The sequence below is a fragment of the Cygnus olor genome, chromosome 19, assembly GCF_009769625.2.
Source record: "Cygnus olor isolate bCygOlo1 chromosome 19, bCygOlo1.pri.v2, whole genome shotgun sequence".
NCBI lineage: Eukaryota > Metazoa > Chordata > Aves > Anseriformes > Anatidae > Cygnus > Cygnus olor.
The window spans coordinates 7,682,475-7,708,445 of NC_049187.1; the positions used below are offsets into that span (position 1 = coordinate 7,682,475).

At 38.7% G+C, this 25,971-nt stretch overlaps 3 protein-coding genes and 1 long non-coding RNA gene across 5 annotated transcripts in view; 1 reads left to right on the plus strand and 3 right to left on the minus strand.

Annotated features, from left to right (window-relative positions):
• Positions 1-8,922, minus strand: LOC121057375 (globoside alpha-1,3-N-acetylgalactosaminyltransferase 1). Of its 2 annotated transcripts, XM_040531408.1 has the most exons (6): positions 8,808-8,922; positions 7,774-7,836; positions 6,436-6,486; positions 6,302-6,337; positions 4,095-4,229; positions 1-3,652 (listed from the first exon to the last, which is right to left on the minus strand). In XM_040531408.1, exons 1-6 carry the CDS (start codon positions 8,867-8,869, stop codon positions 2,974-2,976), a joined length of 1,026 nt encoding a protein of 341 aa, XP_040387342.1. In that variant the 5' UTR covers positions 8,870-8,922; the 3' UTR covers positions 1-2,973. The 2 variants fall into 2 exon arrangements, with proteins under 2 accessions (XP_040387342.1, XP_040387343.1); XM_040531409.1 differs by lacking the exons at positions 7,774-7,836; positions 8,808-8,922 and having other exon boundaries at positions 2,529-3,652; positions 6,302-6,360; positions 6,436-6,544.
• LOC121057382 lies at positions 4,724-18,774 on the plus strand. The gene is made up of 3 exons (XR_005813777.1): positions 4,724-5,586; positions 6,540-6,735; positions 18,677-18,774. It is a non-coding gene; the product is annotated as an uncharacterized LOC121057382 (long non-coding RNA).
• On the minus strand, positions 11,806-16,955 carry LOC121057376 (coiled-coil domain-containing protein 180-like). Its single transcript, XM_040531410.1, has 7 exons — positions 16,748-16,955; positions 16,215-16,375; positions 15,271-15,408; positions 14,088-14,199; positions 13,746-13,851; positions 13,109-13,247; positions 11,806-11,947 (listed from the first exon to the last, which is right to left on the minus strand). The coding sequence occupies exons 1-7, from the start codon at positions 16,860-16,862 to the stop codon at positions 11,816-11,818; spliced, it is 903 nt and encodes a 300-aa protein (XP_040387344.1). The 5' UTR covers positions 16,863-16,955; the 3' UTR covers positions 11,806-11,815.
• Positions 16,880-25,971, minus strand: part of CCDC180 (coiled-coil domain containing 180) — an 18,940-nt gene continuing 9,848 nt past the window's right edge. Inside the window, exons 18-30 of the mRNA XM_040531391.1 lie at positions 25,288-25,505; positions 24,482-24,657; positions 23,310-23,490; positions 22,641-22,787; positions 22,219-22,363; positions 21,882-21,998; positions 21,374-21,472; positions 20,615-20,728; positions 19,872-20,071; positions 19,587-19,666; positions 18,649-18,778; positions 18,009-18,083; positions 16,880-17,719 (exon numbers count right to left, since the gene is read on the minus strand). Coding sequence (XP_040387325.1) covers positions 17,578-17,719; positions 18,009-18,083; positions 18,649-18,778; positions 19,587-19,666; positions 19,872-20,071; positions 20,615-20,728; positions 21,374-21,472; positions 21,882-21,998; positions 22,219-22,363; positions 22,641-22,787; positions 23,310-23,490; positions 24,482-24,657; positions 25,288-25,505 — 1,824 coding nt within the window. The 3' untranslated portion in view covers positions 16,880-17,577. The remainder of the gene's footprint in view (positions 17,720-18,008; positions 18,084-18,648; positions 18,779-19,586; positions 19,667-19,871; positions 20,072-20,614; positions 20,729-21,373; positions 21,473-21,881; positions 21,999-22,218; positions 22,364-22,640; positions 22,788-23,309; positions 23,491-24,481; positions 24,658-25,287; positions 25,506-25,971) is intronic.

Genomic DNA, 25,971 nt, shown 5'->3' on the forward strand with positions numbered 1-25,971 from the left:
ACCAGTCTGTTGCTTTATTACTCTGTGCCTCAGTTTCCCCACAGAGCAGTGGAGGTTGGTGGGAAACTCAGACCAGAACGTAGGTCTCTGCTTGTGCCACGCGTGTCAGGCTGCACAGCCCAACTGAGAGAAGGAAAGCTTCCTGCTGGTGCTGGGGGAAGGGGATTAATCAGCAGGAGATGATGATGACAGAAGTCCAGACTTTCATTAATTAGAGGACATGAGCTGATTCAGGAAACATCCCCCACGCTGCACCGGGGAGCGTGTTCCTGCTGTCACATTCTTCTGCTCCCTGGAGACAGAGGCACTCTCTAGGTAGCGCTCCAAATCGCAGCCCTGTCGAGCAGAACTGTGTCATGCGACAGAAGACCTTCCCCTGGGGAGAAGCTGCGGGCCTGCCAAGAAGATGAACGTGTTTGGCACTGCGCAGATGAGTCCATTGCTCTGCCAGTAACAGGGGGAAGGTCTGGGTCTTAAATCCAGCCGAAAGGACACATAGGAAGCAGAGCAGGAGACCAAGCCTTTCACGAAAGATTTTTCAGAACACATACTCCAGAAACACCTTCTATCGCACATTTTTTGTGGTGGGGAATTTCCTCTCATGGTGGATTTGGTATAGACTATGAATATCTACAGGAATCCGAATCATCCAGCATGGCAGAAGGAAGTTCAGTGGCTGAAAACACAGACCAATTTAGAACAGAATTAAGGCACAGGAGGAATTAACCATCGGCACAGCTGATCTACGGGCTTGTGGTTTCTGTATCACTTGAAGTTTTTATTGGGTCTGAATGCTTTTCTAAGAGATCTAGCACAGCTCAGCCACGTATCGTGAGCTCGATACTGACATCAGGAGATAAAATTATCTGGCCTGGCCTGTGCAGGAGATCGGACCAGACAGTTCCTTCTGGCTTGAAAAGGAATCCATATGCATATATATAGTAACTGGCATAATGAAACCCTAGGTTCAGTCATGGGCTTTGGACGCTATTGTTTTACAAACAGAAAATATTCAGTATTAATCGTGGGTTTGGCAGGAATACATCTTTTTGGAAAGATTAGGATAAGGATCTTTCTTCACCCTTTTGGTCTAGATGAGGTTCCGTGGTTACCAAACACAGACATCTTCGCAGCAGAATCCCTTCTGGTTTGGTTATGTCGGAGGGGTGTCGTCCTCCAGCACCACAGCGCTCAGAAAACACGATAGGGCAGACCCTCTGATGGAGAAAGCATGAAGCAACAGACCAGGCTGCCTCTAGGGGTCTGGGGCTGGAGGTGCTTTGTGTACCTGATCCCTATTGTGGGTGCTGTGAAAGGTTTTCTAATGAGCCTTCTGCAAGAGGAAATGCCTGCAGCGACATGGGCCATTCTCCGCCTGCTCACATAGGGCTGAAATGGGTAGTTCAGTCATCTGCAATCAATGGTGGGGTCCTAAAGCTTTCAATACGTGATGCACTGCCACACAACAACTTTCTCATGTGAAGAGAAGCAAGTACAGTCAGGCACCTCTTCCCCATTTTCCCTCTCTCTCTGCCAAATGAGCCTTTTTTTTTTTTTTTTTAACTGTTCCCTTAGAAACAGCCAGCCTAGCCCTTTCACCCCTGCTTCTCCTCCCTGTACTGTGCAGCATGGCAGCAACACCCAGCTCTGCTCCTCTTGGCTGTTCCCTGGGCTCTGGCTGCCTGCTCGCATTAAATGACCACAGCACGGACGTGCACCACCCTTCGGTAGCATGCCTAGGAGCTAATAGGAGAGATATTTACAGGCAATGCACTGCAGCAGGGGAGGCGGCACACAAACCTCCATGCCGTGACCTCAGCTGATAATCAGTTATGCAGCTGTTGGTGGCCGTTCCCCTGTGTTTGGTCATCACCCACGCCTCTTCACCTGAGTGAGCTCTCAGGCTTTTAAGGCTGCAAACCACCTGGTTCGACTTCTCATCGTATTCATGCAAAGGAAATGTTAACCCCAGCCTATTTCCAGCTCTAGGCTGAACCCACGGTTTAACTAGCTCATTTCATTATGAAATGAAATTACCCTGCTTGCTGGAAATGCACCAGCTGTTACTGTTGGTTCCAACGACTTCTAGCCAATTTATTTCGCAGAGCTTAGAAAAGTTGGAAAGGACTGAAGCAACGGATAAGAACATGGACCTCCCATACCAGATTTTCTGTGTTGGAAAAGATTACATAATCCCCAGAGACATGCGAACCAGGGAAAAGGTTCAGAGCACATCTGTGATTGGAACAAACCCAAAGGAGTTCAGCCTGGGTCTGAACTGTGCCAGTTCTGTCTAAATTCAGGTCTGCAAAACACAGACTGGAATTTGGAAGATGGCTGCTATGTGAATCCACACGATTTGTCCTGTCAGGCCAGGATTCTTACTGGCAATGGCTGGCACCAGCCCACTGCTAAGAAGGCCCAAGAAATCCTGCTGCACACTAATCAGGTGTAACCTGCTCTGAGGGCAAGTTTCTTCCTGATCCTGACAAATATTGTGAATTTAAACCACGGTACATGAAAATTTATTACCCTGCACATTTTGTTATTATTTTATTAAGTGGAAAGTTCTTTATGTAACTATGTCTTTCTTTCTCCACAGCAATGTAAAACACTGTTTTGATCCTGCCTAAGTTTCTGTAAGAAAAATACTCAGGCAATGACATCTGCAGCCCTGCTATAAGGACAGCCTTACATTTGATAGCTGGCCTTTTTGATAGCTTTTTGTGTGCTGCAGCCTCAAGTGGAACACCTGTATTTACAAAGATTAGGAACCCAGAAACCTTTCCATTCTCATCTCCACTTTGGCTGCTGCTTCTGAAATGCTTTAAGACTCCCAATCTCCAGAGAAAATATCCACATGTTCCTTTCTCAGTTTGTTCACAGTGCGACCAAATATTCACAGTGGGGCCTATTCTCTGGGAGCTAATATTCAGTGGGTTTGATCATGTGGAGAACATCTGTGAAAGGATCTCATATCTCTTTATAGTTCTTATCCACTGTGGAAAAGCGTATGAGGTGAATTTCAGGGGGCTTTGGCTTCCTGTCATCCCATAAATACTCTGGAGAGAGTACTTTGGAGGGTTTGTGGGAGAGAAAGTGTCTGTTGAGGTGGCTTTCTTCCTTCCAGGCCGCCATGATTCCGTTGGCTTTGTCTGTCAGGATCATCATGTGGCAAGTCTTGGTGAACTCATAGACCTTCCTGACCAGTCCTCCAAACACGGCTCCTCCGTAGTAGAAGTCCCCTTCTCCATCAGGGATGTAGGCTGCTGAAGAGCTCCTTCTCTCATACGGGAACTGGCTTCGAGGGACGTTGAAATAGCCAGGGTGTATGGCTGCTACCATGTCACCCAGGGTCTCAGGCCCCCAGGCGTTGCAGAACACCATGTCAATGTGCAGGCAGAAGAGGTAGTCCACCTCCTGGTGGCTCGTCTCTGCTATGTGCTTATTTATGGCCTCCATCCTGCGCATGGAGAACTCCTGCCAGCTGGGGTACTTCTTGACAGGGACAATGACAAATCTTCGACCAGGTTGCAGCTGGACGTTGGGGATTGTCTCAGCGTTGTCAGTGAAGATATAATAGTTCACCCGGTAGCCTTTCATGAAATGTTTCTCTGCTGACTCCAAGAAGCGGCCCACAAACCTTGTGTATCTGTACGGACACATAGGAATAGCACAGCAGAGACATGGGGCTGCATGGTGGATTATAAAGGGTACTTTAATGAGTGAAGACAAGAGATGAAGAGTGTTGACTAGCTATTGCTGCAAGGATACATACGCTGCACATGCAGTAAAGTTCCGTGGACAAGGAACGAGTGGATTATCCCTGCTTTAAACAACCAACCGCCTATCTACATATCTTTAATTCCCAAGGCACCTGCCAGTTCTTTATAAATCTTGACCACACTTCAGGTATCTTGGGTGCTGAATCGTCTTATAGGCTTGTATGATTATGGCCACAACACACAGGCATTAAAATTTACTACAGATTGGAACAGACTTCAGCTCTGCTGAGGACAAGAAAAGCCAAAACAAGCTTTCCACAGGCGAAGAACATCAACCCCAGAGCTGTGTCCCCTGAACGGTTCACTTACTTCCCAACAGCAAAGGCTGTTACCCCTATGGTGAGATTCAGTGGCAGGTAGGCACTGTCCAGGATCTCAGGACTGAAGGTACCGTCCCAAATGATGGGGGCCAGCCATGGTGTGACTGTTAGCACATCCTGACGCCTGAAAGAAAAGAAAGGGAATGTTAACGAAATGTAGCTGCTCCCTTTGGTTTCAAGCCCAGTCAATGGGAAAGAAGCACCGAAGAGTGTATCAGCATTAACTTATTATGGATGGTATTTTGTTCAGGTATTTTCCTGCACTCTTATTTAATTTCATAGAGCATAGACATTTCAGTTCCTGGGATGAAATTCAGCACTGTTTACAGAATTGGCAAAAGAAAAAAAAAGTGATTGTACACTAAAATCTCATTTAAGTTTATAGGACTTCTCTGCTGAAGAGAGTTTAATGACCACTAAACACACAGAATGGGAAGCTACACGTTTGCTATCACTGATGAAGATAGCTACTTATGAATTAATGCGGAAGTAATAATATAAAAATTACTATAGAAATATACCCCATTGTCATTGTATTATTAAAACACAGCTTGTGGCATGACAGTCTATTTTTCCAGTATTTATATATAGCTTTAATACATTCAGATACAATTTACAATTCTGTGTGTGAGCCATCATTCAAATGTGCAACAATTATAGAAAATCCTTAATATTCTTTGTGTGTGGGTGGTGGAAATTTTGAATATACATGCAGCAGAGTCCGACTATGCCCAATTACAGTTATGCAATGCTATTTCGGCTTTCTTCCTTGTTTCCAGAGTTTCCTACCTTTTTGATTTTTTAAACAGGATGTTATTTACAATGTCCATTTTACCCTAGCCTGTTCACATTTCCACTAGACCTGTATCACCCTGCTAATGAAATTTGTCATGGCCACGTGGTGGAGGACCACACTCGGAGGCCAAAGCAGCCTCCCACCTGGCGCGCTCCCAATAACAGCCCAGGGACCTGTGCGGAGCAGTTTGATGCCTGAGGTAGCGGTACGCCTTCAACCCACATCTAATACTTTAATTCTGAGAGAATGTGAGAATAACAAGTTCACTCCCTCCTATAGTAAGGCGTACGATTAGAAGATGAAATCACATGAGAAGAATTTGGTTTGTATAAAATGTATTAACTCAGCTGTTCTCCTTCTGGGTTAATTGGGGAGGGGGTGAGGACACGGCATAGAGAGAGAAAAGAGAGGGGGAAGAAGGAAATCTATGTTGTTTTTTCTCTAAATAGGGCTCTTTTTTCATCGGATCTTACAGAGCTGCCCTGGGTTTCCCGATGACTCATTTCCATGGTATGCACCCACTCAGTGCACACGGGTCAACTCCCTTCAGAAAACACAGCACTAACAGCTACATGATACTCTCCGCGTTTACTTCAGTCCCTACACGAGCTGATTTTGCACATTAATTATTCCAACGTGGGGGAGAGAAATATTCGGGCCTCGCACATCCCATCAAAACAACAAGGTAAAAACCTTGCTACAGGGAGCGTTTATTAATGTGTGTCAGAATGGTGGCTGTTGAAGGGGAGCTGCTAGAGGTAAGAGTTGGGTCGTATGAGCTGGCCCAAAGGAGGCTGCTAACAAACACGAGCTGACAAGGAACATTTGCCTAAGGCACATCTTGGCTGCTGCTGCCTGAAGCCTTCCATGTCTGTTTAAAATCACTGGTTCGACTGCCTCTCAGACAGACTGGCCTTTATGAGTGCCTGTAATTTGTTCCAGGGTAAGATCCAGCAGGTTAGCTGAAACCATTGCTGAAGGTCATACAAGGCACTTGCTTGATTTTGCCCTGAAATGGATTCAAAGCTCACCCACAGCTGGTTAAAGCTATAGAACAGTTCCAGAAGTTATTTCTTACTGTCTTCCAGCCACTACATCTCCAATCTCAGAAAGAGTCCTTGGCAGCAGCTGTGTAGGCAGGCTGAATGTGTGCTAATGTATTAACTGGGAATTTACGGTAGGTATGGTAGCAAGTATACAATGACTGTGCTCAATCTTAGAGCAGCATAGACAGCTGTAAACATATACATGCAGTTAGGCTTCTCATGGAACAACGTACTGTTCAGTGTATATCAGAACTTTGAAATTTTGAGTGCTACAGAGCACCCAGACCAAAGTCAGCAGCTCTCTAACTTGCAAGAGTAAGAAACAAACAGCAAAGTTCAAAAAAAGAAACTTACTTTGGGGCCAGTACTCTTGGCTGCTGATAAAATAATCTGCAAAAAGGAAGAAATATCCACTGAATAATACATTAATATGCCTGGAAGAAAGGAACAGCAGCTTAAAGGTCAGGGAATGAAAAGCCATCACTTACGGGGGGAAAAGTTGGATTGGCTTCTCTTCTGTGTATTGGAGTTTCATGGAGCTGCATGATGGGGTGGGAAAAGAAGGAGATTGTAATGTTTTTTCTTTAAACAGAAACCAGGCTTAGCTTCAGGATCTGCTGGTGTACTGACATCTGACCAAGTTCCCACTCCAGCTGCTGCCTGCGCTTCTCTGCCCGGTGCAGAGAATTAGGCACTGCCTGCACACACCTTAAAGGGCTGCCAGACAAGTAACAGCTTTGATGCAGAACCAAACAGCGATGGGGAGATGCTGGCAGCTCTCCAAGTCTGTGAGTAAATCAGAGTTTAGGGGTCAAAAGCCACATGCTTGCTGGGGACTGCCAGTGATGGTCATGTATGCGTTTCATTCCCCACACACCTTTTCCTGTTCACCTGGAGGGCTGAACTATCTGAAATATGTCACACTTTGAACAGAATTCAGAGAATTAACCATCTTACAAGACACCGTATTTTTAATGGCTTGGAATAATTTAAATACCTCTATAAAAGATCGTATTTTCTATTTGCAGATCTCTGTTGTGTTCACAAGGTCAATAGATCCTTATAAAGGATGGGTAAACCTGCTGAATGGCATGTTATGGCTATGGTCCAATATGGCAGTGAAGTCAGCCTAAATATCTTGCTCCTTCACAGTACAAATTCCTTTTATGCAGCTTTGAGATAGCTGTTAGGATTCATGCTAGGTCAGTTAACTTTAAATTAGTTTGCATTACGCAGTGAAACTGACTCCTTAGAGTTTTCTGGATAAGCAGCCACCCTTTCATTTTGTTCACCACATAGTCTCAACTGCTGCCATAACACAAGTAAATTCTTAAATGGAATTGAAAGCACAGATCATACACTAAAGAACATGGTTAGGAGACTAATGCGTTATTCCTAACTCTGCCAGAACTCCTTATGGCCTTATGGGATCTTTCACTTCACCTCTCTTACTTAAGTTTCTCCATCCAGCAAGGTGAGAGACTTAATCCACATCTCAAAGCACAGTGAGGTCCTGTGTGTACATGTGTACGTGTGTGATTACACCCTGATAACGAACCCAACATTAACCTGTTAGTCACAGTCTGTGACACACAACAAACAAGACCTCATCCAAGCTGTACAAACAGAGAGCTGTACTGAAGGGGAAGCAGACTAAAGCAAAACAAGTTGAATTGTCACCATTTTATTTGAAGAAAGTGACTAATTATAGATTCATCTTCGCATAAAATAAAGGACAAGTGACTACTTGGTAATAACTGTCAGAGAAGTACAGCTCTTGTAACAATGATCTATATTACTCGTTACATATAAAACGTGAGACTTACAAGATTTCAGGGCAAGGAAGGTAATAGGGGAGATAGTGCACTTTCCCATTGCCAACTGTAATCCTGTAAGTGACAACAAAGAAATATTTTAAGACAGGCAGCATTGAAATATATCTTTCAGGTATTTTCCAAAATACTTTCAGAATCTGGCGTAGATTTTGCGAAGTAACCCTAGTTAACTGCTTGCCTCCTTTAAAAAAAGGTTAAAAGGAATCCAGAAGCATCCAGCTTGAAATGTCAGGACTAAATATTACTATTTACATCAAGTGATCTACAAAATGTAAAACTATATGTTTTCAAAAATTGTACACAAATGGAGATTCACAAGGCAATATTCAAACTGGATAAGTATGCAATATATACTGATGTGACATATAGACACTTTCTGAAACTGTTAAATGCTGTCTTAATTTACATAACAGACGAACAGGTTACATAGGCTTTTTTCTACTTTCAGTTTTGATCACAACCTCTATGGCTTCTTACATAGGATCACTTAGCTAGTGGTGAAATACAAGTGCCCACAATGTGAAATGACAACAAATTGCAACATCAGAAATACAGTATGATTAATAATAATTTAATTTGATTTTTTTCAGAAGAATTTACAACGCATACTCAGGAGTCAATATTCTCCATGTTACAAACATCTTCCGTGTTTGAAAGGTACAAGCTATCCCTAGGTACCTTGGAGTGAGTTTAGACCTTTTGAAGAGACAGATCTTAAGGTCTGAAGTAAAAAGTAACTGGAATATTCTGTACTTGAACAGTTGTTTGTTAGTCAGACATGGTGTTAGCTGCCCCATTTGGACAAAATTAGTCTTTTCCTCTCTCCCTTCAGAGGCTTATCCCCCTACTACTGTTACTTTATCTGTTATACTAATCATTGCTCTTTCTTACAAGCTGTAACAGGCACTTCCCATAAAATGCACTGCCTGTATTTGTTATTCCGCTGTTATGCTTTTTACTACGGTATACGTATAGCCAGGAAGCTCATGATTTAAACATGATAAAGCTTGTTAGCAAATGCTTACCAGATAAGTGTGATAACAACAGATAGACAGACAAGAGATCCCACCACTTTCCTGGAAAACATCTCTTCTAGAGTAGAAGGAAAGGCAACTTCTTACTTCCAGCAGCTTTCAGTCTGCAAAGAACAAAATAACAAGGGAAAATCAGTTACAAATACCTCAAAATGAGAGAAACGTTGATTTTTTTCTTTCGTAGGAGCATAAAGTTCTTCAAACAGCTTCAAATTAATTCAATCTTTCTGAAATCAGATAGCTGGAACGAGCTAGACAGCTAGAGCCGTGCTGCTTAGTCACTGAGGTGGATCATATAAAATGCTTGAGAGGACTCTCATTTCAGCGAGAAACGATCACAGTTATAACTGAAGTGGGAACCTTTCTGATCTGATTCTAGTTTCTGTATGTACATTACGAATACATGTTCTCTATGTATTCATCTAAATCACACACCTTTGCAATTTAATAAATTCACCTGACTGAATCATATCAGGTGATATGCAGAGCTAATACAGCTGTCATTTTAGCTGATAAACTCCATCTTTCACTGCCAGAGACAGGTCCTACGGAAGCTGCATGTTGGAGGAAGGTAAACTGAGGTCTGATACCAGCAAAGAAACTTTAGATGACAATAACGCATATTAGGTAATGATATTTACTTACTGAAAAAAAATAAACTAACTACTCCTCTGTTTTCAGCAGCCGTAAAAATCAACTTCCCCCAGCTCAGCTGTCTAACCTTAAAAGCTCAGTTTAATCCATTTCCTGCTCACAAGTGTGCAGAGCAGAGTTCAAACAGCTGTTTTTCAATTTGACATTAAAAGCTGGCAAGACATGGGTATGCAGTCTATGCCAGCACTTTACTGCACTTCCCATCAGGCTTCTTAACATCTTCCTATTCAGGATCTCCCTTCCTGCATTTTGGGTCTGTGTTTTTTTAAGACAATGATCATGCACCTGGGGACTCCTTTTACTTATCTGAAGACTATGATGTTTCCTTCCCTCTTCTCTCCCTTGAATCAGTCCATTCTCATAAAATGTGAGAGTATTCCTGCAGAGGCCTCACCAGTACTGAGTAGAGCAGGATTACCCCACTTAACTGAAATACTGTGACAGTTCATCCATTCCTCTACACTTGCCTCCTTTGCCAGAGCACAGCACCGGTGGTGATGTTCAGCCTGTATCCAAATGCACTCCACACATCTTTTCTGTGGAATCTCTCCTAGCCAGGTTTATGACATGTAAAGCCTTGTAATAGCCTGAAAATGGAGCACAATTCCATGTAGTCCATTTGTTTTTCTAAATCATCAAGCCCTGAATTAATTCTTCTTTCCATGGTGCTTGCTGCCCCTCCCAGCTGGACACCACTTAACAAATTTCATAAACATCTTCTCAAGTTTTCTTCCAAAGCATAAATGAAAATATAAACCAGAACCACTTTGCAGATAGGCTCAGGAAATAAGGATACTCAGGAGACTGACCATCCTCCTGCACTCATTGTACAGACTGAGAGCAGAGAACTTGAGTAATGGCAAAGGACAGACAGAAGAAAAAAAATTATCCTCAAACCGAATGGTAAGATTAACACAGAAAAAAAAAAAAGAAAAAAGATGTGCATTCTGATTATTTTAGTGTGATTACAGCTATTTTTGAAAGGCTTTGTGTATGTCCATATGCCTTTGCAGAGTAGACATCTAATTGCTCAGGAAATGCAACGCATATACTTTGAAATATTGCATCATTAGGAGTGCAGCTGATGCATTCTCCTTTTGCTTCATTTTCTCTGCTGCACATCTTCAGGAACACCGGAGCCAGATGAGTTCAGAACATTTCCTTGCATCTAAAACCATCTGTGACATTTGCCATATTGTCCTAAACTGATCCACAGCTCTAGGATTCATAATGAATACAAACAAAAATGAAATACACAGGGCTGCAGTTAATAACAGGATTTCCTAACAGAAAAATGGCTAAATGTTTTTTAAATAGTTACTCAGGTTTCTCAAAGCTGTTCAAAGAGTTTTTAAAAGAAATATAGTTGAAAGTTACTATATTATGCATAAATGAACTTGCTTGACCTCCCAGAACAAAGCAGTATATTATTTTCAAGCCCTGCTACAGAAAGTACTAAAAATTGCAGATAAATACCTCATTTGTAGACCATTCCATGGAAAATTTTCTTTGCAGATCAACTCAAGTTTCTAAACCTGTACTTCAGATTTCTAGAAATGAAGTAAGGAGCTCTGAGTACAGAATGTAAAAAACAGTGTCATTCAGAACGTGGAGAAAAGGCATCCACAGGAAGGCCATCTTCTGTGCTGAAGAAAGTTTCCTTGCTGGATTCCATCTTAACACAGGCTGCCTTTAACAATTATAACCTTAGGCTGTGCCATGACAGACCCAATCAACCTTGCCTGAGTCTTGAACGTGAACTTTAGTCCAAACGCACTGCTGGGCTTCTAGCTGTGCAGGTTCTCACATTCCAGCTAGCACCACAATGAGTTAACTTCACTCCGACTGAGAACCGACTGTACGGAGTCTACGTTTCATTTACAGCACATTCGTCAGTTTTTATTTCAGGAGGGAAAAAAAAAAAAAATCCTTTCACCACTGCACTTGCTTAGCACAACAGAAATAATAAAGATACAAAATTCTGTTGAACCACATCCGTAACATCACTGACGTTAGAACAAACTTGTCTGTTTACACCAACAATGACTTTGAACATAAGCGTACGTGCCAGAAACACTGTTGCAGGACTACAGTAAAATGCAGCTGTAAGTACATACAACTTTGATCTGTTTAGACCAGTATTCTTCAATAACAGAAAATTAGTAAACAAAAAACAAGTTAAAAAGAGAATAGGGAGGGCTTGAATAACGATAATAATGTAATTCACCATTCAGAAAACAACTTACATTCCTCAGTTACTCCAGCAAAGATACAGTATGATAACTTTTTCTCTGTTAAAGAGTACTTTTATTTGTCGAATAAGAACATTAACACGATTTGACTGATCACATATAGAACTGCTTAATCTTCTGGATGGACTGTTTCCACCAGTTTTCCCAATGCTGAACTGTCACCAGCTGAGATGTACTTTCTTTCTTGATCTGGGCAAAGTGCTGCTCAAGTTTACGTATGTATTTCTGTAGAAATAACAACAACAAAAGAAAAAATTAGTAGTAATAAGACATAATTTTACTTTGCCTAATTCCAAGTCCTATTCAATATCAGATGATTGCATGCAGGACATTTATTTTCTGCCTTAGACAATAGAAATATATGAACAATGACTTATTCATTGCCTTCTTCTGTGTTCATTTTAAATACTTCTGAAATTCCACTATCTACAATATTTAAATTTTTATAAAATGCAAGATCTTCATCTCATTAGGCTCCTATGATTAAAGAGGTACCTTCTTTAGAGAAGAGAGAGGAAGAGGCATGCATCTCAAAAAGAATGTACTCTGACTCTTCCTAGGACTTTCTAAGTCATCATTATGAACTGAATTATTACAAAGCTGATAAAAAGGTACTTTACCTAAACAAAAACTTGTGAACTACCACAAGAAACTCAAAGTACCTTTATTACAGAGTCTGCACTACATATTCAGGAAAACATTACTGTGGCATGTATTTACTATATGCACACAATCAGTACTCTACCTTCACTTCAGAAGTGTACTGTAACCCATAACTATATACATAAAACACTCATGCAAATGTATAGTTTTAATGGTGTTCGCTTGTTGACTGTGTATTTTATGTTTCCCTATTAAAAATATATGTTTTTAAAATGAATTCTCTTCACTAGGAATAAGATTAATTCCAGGACAGATGTGTAAACACCAGTAATTTATTCCAAAATGATTTATCATAAGAATACTCCCCTAATTGCTGGATACTACTGTTTCACAAGCTATAGCCAGTGCAAATCAGAGTCTCAGCTGTATTGAAATGGCATTGTGTAGATATGGTGACAGTAACTACTTTCTGAATTGTGATGCTGGTGAAATGCATTAAATTTCTGACACTATCCATGCTTCTCTGCTAAAACAATTCCTCAATGTAATGTATCTGAACGAGAGGGCTCCCTGAAAAACCAACTGTCTGCTTTTTGACATCACAAAGAAACGGACAACAGAGTGGATTTCTACACATGGTGAATATGACTTTAATGTCTGAAACTGTTACGTGTATTAAAAACATACCTAGCTATAATTTTAATCTTAAAACAAACAAACCCACAACAGTAACAGCCTCCCCCCTACCCTGCACTTCATAACAGTCCTTTCCCACAGACCAACCTTATATACAGCATCTCTTGCTTCTACTGCTGCTATGTGGCCCAGCGTAGTCTTTGCTGTTGTAACTGATGCAGTTTCTTTGCAGATAATATAGTCTGAATTGTCTGTAAGAGTGGTCATGGGTATTCCTGGCCAAGTCCTTAAAAAAAACAGATCAAACCAAAATAAAAACCCATGAGAGAGAACGTTAGAAGAGAGCAGATCATATTAGTTCATACAACATATTTTAAATGTAAAAGATTTTTTTTAGGATAACTTTTTTCTTTTAAAGCCTCCAAAGCTCTGCACAGTAAATAGAATCCATGTCTTCTGAGTGAAAATACACAGTATATTCCACAAGTTTGAAAATGGTCAAGTGGTAAATAGTGGTAAGCAAAGTGACACAGCAATAAAATTTATATTAAATTGCTTTACAATATAATACATAATCCACATTAATCTGGATCGATTGCTATTCTTTCTTTAAAATCATTACCCATCCAACCTGCCCCATTACTGGCTAAATGACCTCGCTAAAGACAAGCATATTATTCAGCAGTTTTAACAAGTGGAGCAAAAGACTTACAAGGACAGTGTCTGATGTCAATTTAGGGAAGAAAAATTGAATACAACACTGTTCAGCATCTTCAAATATTACCTGCTCCCACGTTCAATTAACTGTTCAGCTTTGCAGATTTCTAGAGGAAGTCCAGCTTCTTTACGACGGATTAACATGGATGTCTTTTCCCTTGGTGTTTCACTATCTGAGAGATAATATAAGATACACTCAGCAGCAACAAAACATGGGCAGTCATAATATTGTTTTGAAGTATTTATATACAGCTCTTCACTTTCAAGAAATAGCTTTGCATTTGCGTTCATGCAAATTTTTCCATTGAAAGAACTATAGAATATAAAAGTCTCCTCTTTCTAGGGAAAGTCTTCTGCAGTCTTTGAGAATGGAGTAGTACTTTCAACAAGCAATTTCATCTTTACTTACTCGGTACTTGTATGTCATCAGTCGTGATACTTTCATCCAATTCCAGAAGCAGCTTTTCTGTGAAGGCAGCTAGTGCAGAAACAAAGTTCTGAGCACACTCAATAGCACAGTCCTGTTGGGACATTGGATACAAGTGAGAGGAATTCCTTTGATAATTTGATCTCATCTCCATTTAGTTTAGCTCCAGAAGAACTACACAACTCTCCAACCTTGATGCTTTGCAACAGCTGCAGATCACAGACATAAGGCTCTCAATTGCACATAAAAGGATCTAAAAGTGTTTTTCTGCAGTGTTCTCAACATTACTTGATTACCTAAGATAATGTATAAAAAGTTATAGAGTTCTGGGTATAGTTGTCCTGTAATTGTATATTTGGATTGAGCATTTAAACCTGATAGAAACAGCAATCTGTAAATGCACCCTTCTGCCTGAGCAAAGGCCATTTTGGAATTCAGGTAGTTTGAGCAGAAGTGCTTTCACCAGATATTATTCTGAAAAAGGTTATGTTTGTTTCTGTGTGTGTTTCAGAGCTAAGAGGAGGAAGTATTACTTAGGAATTAAAAAAAAAATAAAAATCTGCAGACAGTATAGAATTTTCAGTAGGTGGCCTGAGAGAAATAAAAGAGGTTTACTGCTGGAAAACTGACTTTCAATAACCCTAGATGATGGAGCAGGAAATGTGTGTGGAGCAGGAGTGTTTTGATTCTTGAGTCTCTCCTGTAAAGTTTTGCTTATTCGAGTTCTTCATCTTATATGGAGAAATGCCAATTACTTATGCTAATGAAACGCACACAGAAAAAAACCTTCCAGGCATCTGTCTTCTGCAAGTAAAATAACTAACCAGAGGATGTCACTGTTACTCTAAATGTAGACTCATATCCAACAACTCTACCAGTAAAAGAGGTCATCACTTGCTCAGTATGTTCTATGAGTGATACAAAAGATCAGTTAGATCCACAACAAATCGATGTGCTTGTACATGCACATATGCATTTATGCATACATTGAACTATGTTTAATATACATGTGCTGCTGACACATAACTTAAAGATACCGTGTGAACACTAAAACTGAAAACATTTTTCAGTTTACTTTTGATGCAGAGAAAAAACCTATCCAAAATCTGTTCTTTCCAAATGCAACATCTATCAAGCTCATATTAAGCCATGGCTTTATAGTTACCCTAAGCATCTCTGTGTTGAGATGAATAGCATCAGCTTGGTCTTTTTGCCTTTTTGATTCCTCTTGGCACAAAACTTCCAGCTGAAGTAAGTTGTCTGGATGCCCCAGGGAGGGACATAATTGATTCTTGTGCACCACCTTTAAGTAAACACATAAGAATGCTTTCTATAATGAACGTGCAATTGAGTCATAATGAAAAAGTAGTAAGATCAAGCATTTTATGTCACAACATTCAGAAAGAAAGAAAATTTGGTCTATTCCTAGGCTGACTAAATAAACCTTGCAGTACAGTATATAACAAATTGTCTATCCGTTGAAGAACAGGGCCTGATCTCACCTTGTTTATCATTTTCAAGTCATCACAATTAGTAATGCCTTTACCAAGAGGTGAACATGAAATTTTTATAACTTGATATCTGTATTTTTTTTCTGAATTTAACTTAATACTCAGAAGGACAAAATCTGAAAATACTAACTTGTAACGTTTTCTGCATGCTCTCCATTATGATTCTGTTATCAGAGCTGATATTACTGAACAAAATATACCTTTTTAAAAAATACAATAATGATATTTCATTGTCCATATGCAATAGTACCTACAAATGAGATAGGCATCAGTGCCTATACTGTATGAACTGTATAGCCATACCACAACGTTACCAGCTCTTAAAAAATTTAAGACCTCAGAGTGAAACCACAGAGTTGTAAAAGATTATAGAGAGGAAGCCTAACGTTGGAAGCAGTCAGAGAAAGGACTGAGTTACCAGAAATACAAAGTTTACAGTAGAACTGCAGACTAACTGCAAACACAGAAACAAAATCTGTGATGAGGTCAGCAGTGAGCGATTAAGCAAACAGTGAGAGTAATAAAATGAAATTTTATAATTCTGATGTGTTTAGCATTGTTTACACTGGAAGCATTCCAGTATGTCCAGGATACGTACCTTCATGCACTCCCACTCTTCTAGTTGCTTATTGAAGAGGTGCTGAATGTTACCAGTGGAATTGCTGAGCTTCTGCTCATGTTCTTTTAAAAGACTATCAACCGCCAACTGAGAGACGTAAGGGAGTTCCTCTTCAAACAACTTCAACTGATCCTGAAATTCTTTTTGGAAAAGGTAGGGGTGTTTATGCAACACAGAAGCAGTCATTGTAAGAAAAGAAAACCCAGCCAAGTTGAATGTACACTGCCAGGATCAAACAAGTTGGAATTTTCTCTTTCTGCCCCTAACAGCCCTTTTTCTAGGTCCCATGATTACAGAAACACACTTGCCAAAAGATGTTACCCTGTATAGATCTTTCAACTTAGTCCAGGGCTCTTTTGCCACACTCCTTGTAGTCAATAATATATTAAAGAGGTTACTGGCCCAATTTCCAGTATTTTACTGGAATTTAACAGGAGTTTTTCCACTGGGCTACATAATTCTTGATTCATTGCAATTTTCAGTGAAATTAAGTCTTAACTGAATTAATTTACCTTTAAGACAGGAGTTGTAGTAATCATCTGTCTGACTTTGGTATGACAATAGTTTCTGTCTGAACATTTCTGCACAGCGTTCAAATGTCTCTGGAAGATCTTCAGGCATTGTCATTTGATGCTTCTCTTTTCGGTAGAACTCCTTTCAGGAGGTAAAGGTAAAACAGAAAAGGGGTTGATAACACATTCAAATAAATCACACCTACACATATAACAGTAGCAGGGATACATAAGGCTGTCAACCAGCTTCTTGAGATCAGTTGCCTTCCTTTGCCTGCACTGTATCAGGAGCTTTAGTTTTATTGCCTATCTGCTCTTTGAATGGGTAGGGTTTTTGAGACTGCAGTGCAGCTTAATTGCCAATTCTGAAAAGATATCAGTCCTCTTACTACTGTACTGCTCTTAACTTGGGTATACGTATTCAAATATTAGTTATTAAGATGGCATTATAATCTAGCAAGTCCTAATAAGGAATGTTCTGATTATAGATACTTTTAATGATGCTTCAGTATACTTATGGCTATTTGGAAAATCTATTGAAAGGTGGGTATGTGTCACAGCTTCATGCTATTTCAGTCTGATATTTTCTCTTGATGCCATTAGAATGAATAATATTGGAATTGTCTTGCCTTTGCAATTGTTCTTCTATGCAACTAGATATGGGTGTTTCTGCTTGTCCCTGTGTATTACACTGCCCCAGATTCTGGGATGCTTAGTTGATGTTTATAAAGAACCCTGTAATTAAAAACACTCTGTGTCAAACACTATTTAAAAATTAAATGCACTGGTGAAGAAAGTTTTTGGATGGCCATCCAAACATCATAATATAGTTATAAGTTATTTATCTGACACAGTAGATCTACAACAGCAAAAAATGACTGAAGAATATTGTTTTTTTTTCTTACCTCAGCAAGACAGAGCAAGTTGTTATTACCTGTCCAGAGAATATTCATAATAATCCCCTTAAAAGTACTGAAAATAAAAAAGTAATAATAAAAAAAGACAATCATAGTGTATAAAGATCACATTGGCAATATTTACTGTTTTTCGAATCTTTTGTTCAGGTGCATTTTAGTACATTTTTTGGGGCATATGCAAACAAATACTCTGAATCATAGAATCATTTGGGTTGGAAGGAACCTTAAAGATCATCTAGTTCCACCCCCTCCCCTGTCAAGGGCAGAGATAGGTAGGGTTGGTTGGTTCCCCCCTCTCCCCAGCACAAGTGATGAATTTCTTTCTGTAGATATACTTGACTTACTCAGATTCAGGAGGCTTCTCTCCAAATATTTGGTATCTCTTATCATTGAGAACTGGTCTAGTGTATTTCTGTATGCTAAGAAGGCAAAAAATTAATTTGAAACTATCCACAAGTCATTTGCTTCTCTCTACAATTTTTTGAGTCAGTCATGTGATAGATAAGAAATAGAAGAAAAATGTGAGAAAATGTAACTCCAAAACTAGTATTACATGAAAATATTTTTTGATGAAAGAAAAACATGATTCTCTCCTCAGTGGCTTTTCAAAAGCTTTCTGTTGTTTTCACTATTACACTGGCTCATTTCATCGATCTGTGGACCAAGCTGAAGATATACTATTTAGACACTGGGCCCCCAAATTAAGCCATATTCATTTAAAAGTCTATATTCTAACAAATTCACAATACAAATCGACAGCCAATGAAACAGGAGAAAAATGTTTTTCCATCCAAAGTCTGAAATAAAATGCAGAGCTGATCACGAGGACATAAGTAGGGAAGAGATTCCAAATTATAATCACAAGTGGAAAGAAGGCCAATACAAATAAGCATTAAGAATTTCTCAAAGAACAGGCAGCGTACAAAGTTTAGGTAAATTTCTGCACAGGAGTAATTTTAAGTGAAATTTCTTTTCACATCTTACCTTCCTCTTGGCATCCTTTTGCTAATAGATGACTTCTTGGGGACACGAGCTGCATACCTGTAAGTAGCAGAGTTCTGAGGACCTCCATCAGGTACGTTTAAGTGAGAATTCTTCGGTGTGGGAAGAATTGCTTTATATTTAATAAAAAAAGATGAAGAATGTTGTATAAATGACAACTGAAGTCTTTCTTACACAGATATGCAGTTTGCATTCTCATTTAAAATGCTTCCTCACAACATTAAGAGGACAACTGTAGGAACAATCATTTCTTACAGACAAAACTGAAGTACCCTAGCAGCTGTAATAGTGATAAAGACTGTCCTTTGAGGCATGAGCAATACAACTGTGATATAAAATATGTGGCAGGTGGGATGGGACTTAAAACAAGACTAATTCAAGGAATAAAAAGGAAAATGAGTGGGCTACATCCATAGTCTTGGCTGTGAGGGCAATTTTGGAATGCAGATGGGAAAGTATTTTTGGAAGTAGCTGGTGGAATCAAGCTCTGGGGAAGAGAGATGAAGAAACGGGAACGTTAGGACAGGAGCAATTGGGGTTACCTCTGCACCCATCTTTAAGTCAATGATAATATACGACAGAAAGGACTCCTGATCCCCTACATATTTTCATGACATCTAATTCTTTTCTCTGCCTTTTTACTTTTGCTATAACAAATACGGGTACTTTGCTACTTCATTAAAAAAAAGAAAAAAAGAAAGAAAAAAAACACTCTCTCTTTCTGCAGCTTTCATTGGTTAAGATCCAAAAATCATCATCTTATTGCAAAGTAAAAACAGCCAAGATAAAAGTTAGGATGCACAGTCCTCCCACAGCTAGCATGTAAGCCAGTGGCCTGGAACAAGCTGGACCCGCTCAGTAACATGTTAGAAACTACAGTTTAGATTAATGTAAATAAATTAAAAGAACTGCTAGCATACCTGGTCCTAATGAATGTGAGAAAATATTTCTGTCCTGATTTCGGTCTGAAGATTTTCTCCAGGATGACTTAATTCTGAAACTAAACGAAGAGCTAAGTGGCTTTTGAATACCCTGCTACAAGTTCTCTACTCCCACCAGGTAATAAGTGCAGCTAAATTTCAGAGATAATATTCAACTGCTAGGATTACATTTACAACCAATGGTGCAAATATAAGTACCTTCATGGGGTAACTAATTGCTTAACTGGAATTTAAGAAAATATAATTAGGCAAACAAATACTCACTCCAGTAAATTTTGGATAACGCTTACTGCTAAATCATCAACTGCAGACTTTCCCATTCTGCTTGGATTTAACAAAGGAAACTTGACAGGATCCAGCCCCATCATCGTCAATATTTTCTCATCTCTGAGACACTCCGTTCGAATGGCAACAGCAATTGGACCTTGTAATGTAACGTCTGCTGCAGGAGGGGTAAAGTGCTCCTGAAATGGGCAGAAAATGAAAGCCTATTGATTGTAGCGGGCAAGTAGTATTAGCATTACATGTAGTTGCTGGTTACGAAAGCAGATCCTGCAAACAGACGCTATTTTGCTCAACAGGCAAAATAATTTTAGAAGAAATATTACAGCTACGCAACTCTGTGACATTTAGAAGCAAAAACATTCGATACAGAAACATCCTATTCCATCAAAATTTTTAGGACACATTTGAATTTTTTTCTTTTGGACCCATGAAATATGTAGCTATGAACAGTGCTACACCTTGAAAATAAACTCTTGCAAAGGACTGACCAACTCTTTGTTTTTGCCGTTTTTGACGTTTAGTAATCTCAGTGGTGGTGACTGATCCAATCAGCTCTGTAGGACTGACCTAAAGTTACTGTGTCTCAGACATCCTGACATAATGTTATACTTTTCTTCATTTGAAAATTCAAAGCACAGATTCTGAAAAGCCTTTAAAACATATACAGATTAAAAATCACTCAAAGTTAAATAAAATGTAGAGAACTTAAAATACTATCCTACATTATCATACGGCCTTCTTGTATCGACTAGCAGGCAATTGAGATACTGGCTCCTCTTTTTCAGTTCCTTCAACAGTACTTTGGTAAAGTCATACAACTCTTCAGAAGTCAAAGCCTGAAAGATATGTTAATACAGGTGGTATTTACTAAATCTGAGATTTGAGATATGCTGACTCAGTCGCATACAAGTTCATTTGAATCTGTTCTGTCACCAATTTGTTTATGCATATGTGGAAGCAATGAGAGTGTATAGAAACTGAGGCTTTTGTTTTGCAAGCAGGAAAGTAAGTACAGGACCTCCCTGAGCAAAAATTCTACAGTAAAGTACTCTTTTCCTCCCAGCCCCCCCGATGCGTATAAACATAAGTCTGCCTCAAGAATATAGTTGCTTATTTAAAGTATCATATAGGAAGACTGCCTGCTAAATGCAGGTGACCGGCTACTATTATAAAAGTTTTTGGTTAGCTACCAAAAGGTGGTACATAAATTCTGTGCCATTGTATTTTATCTTTGATTTAAATTTTATATACATGTATACACACAAACACTTTTTAAAACACACACGCATGTATATAACTCTACATACTTCTGACTCTGTACCATTTTTACCATTTGGGGTTTGGAGATAGTCACAAAGTTGTTCTGTGATTATAACACATCATGTCAATTTGACTACATGGTCTCTGGTGAGTACTTCCAAAAATATATAAAAAAGCATGGTGAATCAAATTAATACTATTTCATGCTGTTTAGAACTTACTTCTTTATCTGCAGTAGAGTGAGCACAAATATCTATCTTCTGATGGAGTTTCTCCAGGTAGGATTTTAATGTCACTGCCTGCAAATTGGAATTTGCTACCTAAAACCAGAAACACATTGGTGACATAAAATCCCATTCAGGGGAATTTCAGAGCCTCCACTTTGAAACCACTAGACTTGTTAGTAAAAAACACTCAGTCACTAGTACTCAGAGGAGGAGCTGAAAACAATAATTCACAAAAACAACACTTCATGTCCTTTACTGCACCACACAAAAATGCTGGTCTATTCAAATATACATGCTCAATGTGCTGCAAGACCACAATGTGCTAGTGTAGCTGCAGCTGTAGTAAAGCCATAGTTTAGGATGATAACGACAGAAAATGGATTTGAATTGACACAAAAAGTTACATAAGTCCACTCTGAACTCAGCCAAAAATCTCCTAAAAGTAATAAAAGACGAACAAATAAATTTCATTTGAACAAAGCTGTGATGTTTCAGGTTGTACCTCTGATTTGATTTGTAGCTGTAGATTTGTCAGAAGCCGCTTGATCTTCTCCATAAAGACTCGATTCGTAAAGAGATAACGGAACTTCGTTTCAGCCTGGTTGATAAGTTCAGTAGCCTTAAAAAATGTCAGAAACAAGAGATGGGATAATTTGTTTTCACTTTTTTCAACGTAAGTAATAGAACTTACCATTTCTACTTATTTTTTCCGTCATGTAATTGTCACAGATTTAACTAGAACAGTATTTATAGTTCCAGTCTGGGATGAGGCAGATTATAAATCACATTAAATATGCCAATATAATCCATAACTTGAAAGAGTGAAGCTCTGCACGCACCTGCTCCAAGCAGCTCGATTCCATTTTCTCCATATCAGCCATGATTAACCTTTCAAATGAGTTAATACGCTTACTTTCTTTCTGAAGATGCTTGCTGAAAGACTGTACCTCCTCAGAAGAAAAATTACCTCCTTCACAAAATAATCTGAAAGCAACCAGCAAGGTCAAAAAAATTGACTATGAGTCTTCCTTTACTTAAAGAGTATTTTAGCTGAGCAGTACTTAGATATCGAAACAAATGTGATGAAAACAGTGTGATCATTGTGGCTTAACAATTAAGTTTTTTTTTTTTTTTATACAAACATATAGCAAAACAGACGAGTAACAAAAACATTAATTTTACTGTTCTGCCTATATAACAAATGCTAATACCCAGAAATAGATGACTATTTATAAACATTCTTCCAGTGAAATCTCTATACCTGCAAGCTTTGAGAAAATCCACATTTGAATCTCTTAATTTTCCTAAAGCTTCCTCCAAATAGTTCCGATAACTCCTCAGGGAAACCTGGATGACTTCCAGATGATTAAGGAGCTCTGAGTGCAGACTGTTGCTGAAAGAAACTAACCTAACAGCCAGTAATAAAAGAAAGGGAAAATGCATTGAAAAAGGAGTGCATGTTATGGTTCAGAAGCTGCTGGTTACAAAGACATCAATCAAATCTGAGAACTCGGGAATATTTTAGTATTCTGAAAATAACTCACTGAACGCTGATTGTTTTGATGAACATGCAGACAACAGCAAGCAGCTGAAGACTACCCTTCAAAACCAATTAGTCAATTACTATTACTGTACAAGTTCAATAAAACAGATAAAATCTAAATAGATCAAATATTTTCTACTTTAAGACTGCCATCACCTTGAAAATATTTGAAAATTGTCATACATTCAGCAGCGATTTTAATTTCTTCATAGAGAAAGAAAACAGAAATTATTTTCATTTTTATGAAGTTTCACGAGGCTGAAGAGTAATAATCACACAGATAAGAGAGACTCAGAACACAAGCCAGGAACCGGGAACATCCCAGAGAGCAATCAGGAGTGTTTAACTCTGGAAATTCACAGCCAGCAAGACCTGAGGCACACTTACTTCTCAGTCATAGGAGCACTGAGGAAGACTGATTCCATGTCATGGATCTGAGAATTTAAGTTTTTGATGATGTCATTTTGCTGATCGCAAAGTTTGAGGAATTCAGCTCTCTCCTTGTTCAGAGCTTCCACCACACCTGCACAGTGGCACTCTAGACGCTTTTCATGAAGTAATAGTTCCGCTGATAAGGAAAGAAATTTTACAATATGGTCATTATTCCCTGTTTACTATGGCGTACCACAACCACTATTATCAGAAGCAGCAGTAAAATAAAATGAACCAGATCTCAAAGCAGCTTAAAAATACTAGTAAAATAGACCAGATTCTGTTTCTTTGACTTTTCTCCTGTTTTTGACTTATGTCCCTGGCAGCTCCTAATCAATTCAATTCAAATCACAAATGCCTTTTGTTTGCTCTAAGCTCTTGTCTTCTTCCTTTACTTTTGGTCACTGCTGACATCTCCTTTATCTTTCCATTTTCAGTCTTGTAACGAAAGTAAAGGTAAAGGGTGGTTTGTTTGGTTTTAATAGAAATTGCTGTTCTTACTATTTTTGTGGGAAAAAAAAAAATCACTTTTGGTCTCCCTTCTGGAAAAATATTTGGGTAAACCAAGAGTGAGCAAATCAACCTCAAAAAAACAGCCAGGATTTTTCATAGTTTATATACTAAAGACCAACAAACCTGCCTTAAATCAATTCTCCCCCCAGATCCTCATACAAGACAGATTTCTCATTAGGGGCCAATCTGTGCCTGCTCAGCAATATTTCACACAGGTAATTCTTTCCTCTCCTGTATTCAGAAGCCCAACCTCGGCATTTCATTTGTTTTCTGTAACACTTTTTTTTTTTTTGGTACAGTGTAAACACCTGCTAAATGAAATGAACGAGCAGTCACAAGTATTGACAATGTAAACAATGTTCTACAACTACAATCAATTCATTGATCAAGCTATTGCTGAATATTTACAATAGCACAATTGCACAAATATGCATGAGCTATAGATAAGAAACATCTTTTTAAAAAAATGAGTAACATGATACCGAGAATTAGTACAAACTCAGTTGTTTCCTATTGTCATCTACTACAGACACCTAACACTGAAACAGATTTTTGTCCACTTATGATCATCTCTGAATGAAGGCAGGTAGTGCTCAGAGTAAAAAAGTCGGTACCAGCTCTAACATTGTAGATATTTGTCTCTACATTCTCCTGCCTTTGCTGATGCAAGAGAAGATGCTGCTGAAGTTCTGAATTCAGCTCCTCCTTCTTGGCAGCTACAGTGGCACAGGAGTTGGATAGGGACTCTGCAAACCATTTCTCCAAGTGTTCAAAAAAGCAGCGGCAAATCCTATGATTAAAAAATATATATTACAGTGAAGAACAGTGAGTAATAAACAAAAATGCATTAAATATATTAACTCTAAGAATTTAACTTCCAGCTACAGGAAGATATGGTTTCGTTACTATTTGCACAATACTGGTACTACTCATTTTGTCAACAGAAACTGTAAATAATATTAATATGACTGAGTCAGAAATCTTGTAATGTTTTTTGAAGTTCTGTTCCTATTCTACATTAATGAAGGCTGAGATAAAAAAATAAAAATGAAGAACTAGGATAAAAGAACGGAAGAGTTTTTGAGCTGGAATCATACCACTGAGTGCCAGATATTTGAACTTCATGGCTCTGTAGGGAGTTGGGGCAAATTACCTGCCTTTCTGTACCATGTTTACTCACTAAATAAATTTCTGTACAATAGGAATGTTCTGGAAGAGGTAAATACTTGTACAGTATATCTAAGAGCAATGTATAAAGAGCATTGTCAAAAGTGTCTTTTATTTTTAATCAGTTAAAAAAAGAATGACATGAAAATATTTAGATAATTTTTGCATGTTTAGTCTAACATTTCTTCCAAACAGCTGAAATTTGTTTACTACCTAAAGGGAAAGAAAGAACATACACAAGTTTTGTACTAACCGTTTCTTCAGCTCTACAAGTATGGTTTCTTTGATAAGTACATGTTCCAGGTATACAGGAAGTGATTCTTTTTCCTCATACTTCATAAAATAAATCTCTCGGATGTCAGTCTTTTCTGCTTCTTCAGCTGCAAGAACTGTGTAAATGTTTCCACTAGAAGTGGAAAAAGTCTCAGTAGCAATTTCAGAGATTTTCACCTCGCTGCTCTTGAACACATCCTAGGAAACAACTGGGAATCATCAACTGTTACCTCTAAAACAACTATTTTAAAATAAGTGCATAATCACAGTGTTCAAGCTAATGTAAGATTCCTAAGGACACTAGAAACAATGTTGTTTCCAAATTTGGACAAACTCATACAGAGAATATTTTTGCAAGTCTCAATAGGCAGAATCATCAGTATTTTAAAAGGTTTCTGTTATGGTAATAAATTGCATTCATGTAACTAGAGACCTGAAGAACTAATACTTAGATACAAAGATAGACACATATACTAAAGCTGCTGAACATGTGGTTAATTTTTTTTTTTAAAAAGGATAAAAGTGGTGTATAAGGAATGTTTGTGAACTGTTTTATAGACCCATTAGTAGGATCTAAAATCCTGATGGTCCAGAAATAAATGAAAACAATAAAGACTAATGGGTGCTCTGTGTACAAACTAAACCTATTCTACTTTATTTTTTT

What these genes read in the sequence shown, in the direction of transcription:
- LOC121057375 (XM_040531408.1), bottom strand. Translation starts at nt 8,869, where the DNA reads ATGTTTTCCAGGAAAGTGGTGGGATCTCTTGTCTGTCTATCTGTTGTT. An exon ending in CTTCCTTGCCCTGAAATCTT is followed by an intron (nt 6,487 to 7,773) that starts GTAAGTCTCACG and finishes CCCATCATGCAG; the next exon opens with CTCCATGAAACTCCAATACA. An exon ending in ACAGCCTTTGCTGTTGGGAA is followed by an intron (nt 3,653 to 4,094) that starts GTAAGTGAACCG and finishes GTGTCCGTACAG; the next exon opens with ATACACAAGGTTTGTGGGCC.
- LOC121057376 (XM_040531410.1), bottom strand. Translation starts at nt 16,862, where the DNA reads ATGACAATGCCTGAAGATCTTCCAGAGACATTTGAACGCTGTGCAGAA. An exon ending in AAGAGTGGGAGTGCATGAAG is followed by an intron (nt 15,409 to 16,214) that starts GTACGTATCCTG and finishes GTTTACTTAAAG; the next exon opens with GTGGTGCACAAGAATCAATT. An exon ending in TGATGACATACAAGTACCGA is followed by an intron (nt 13,852 to 14,087) that starts GTAAGTAAAGAT and finishes ATTATCTCTCAG; the next exon opens with ATAGTGAAACACCAAGGGAA.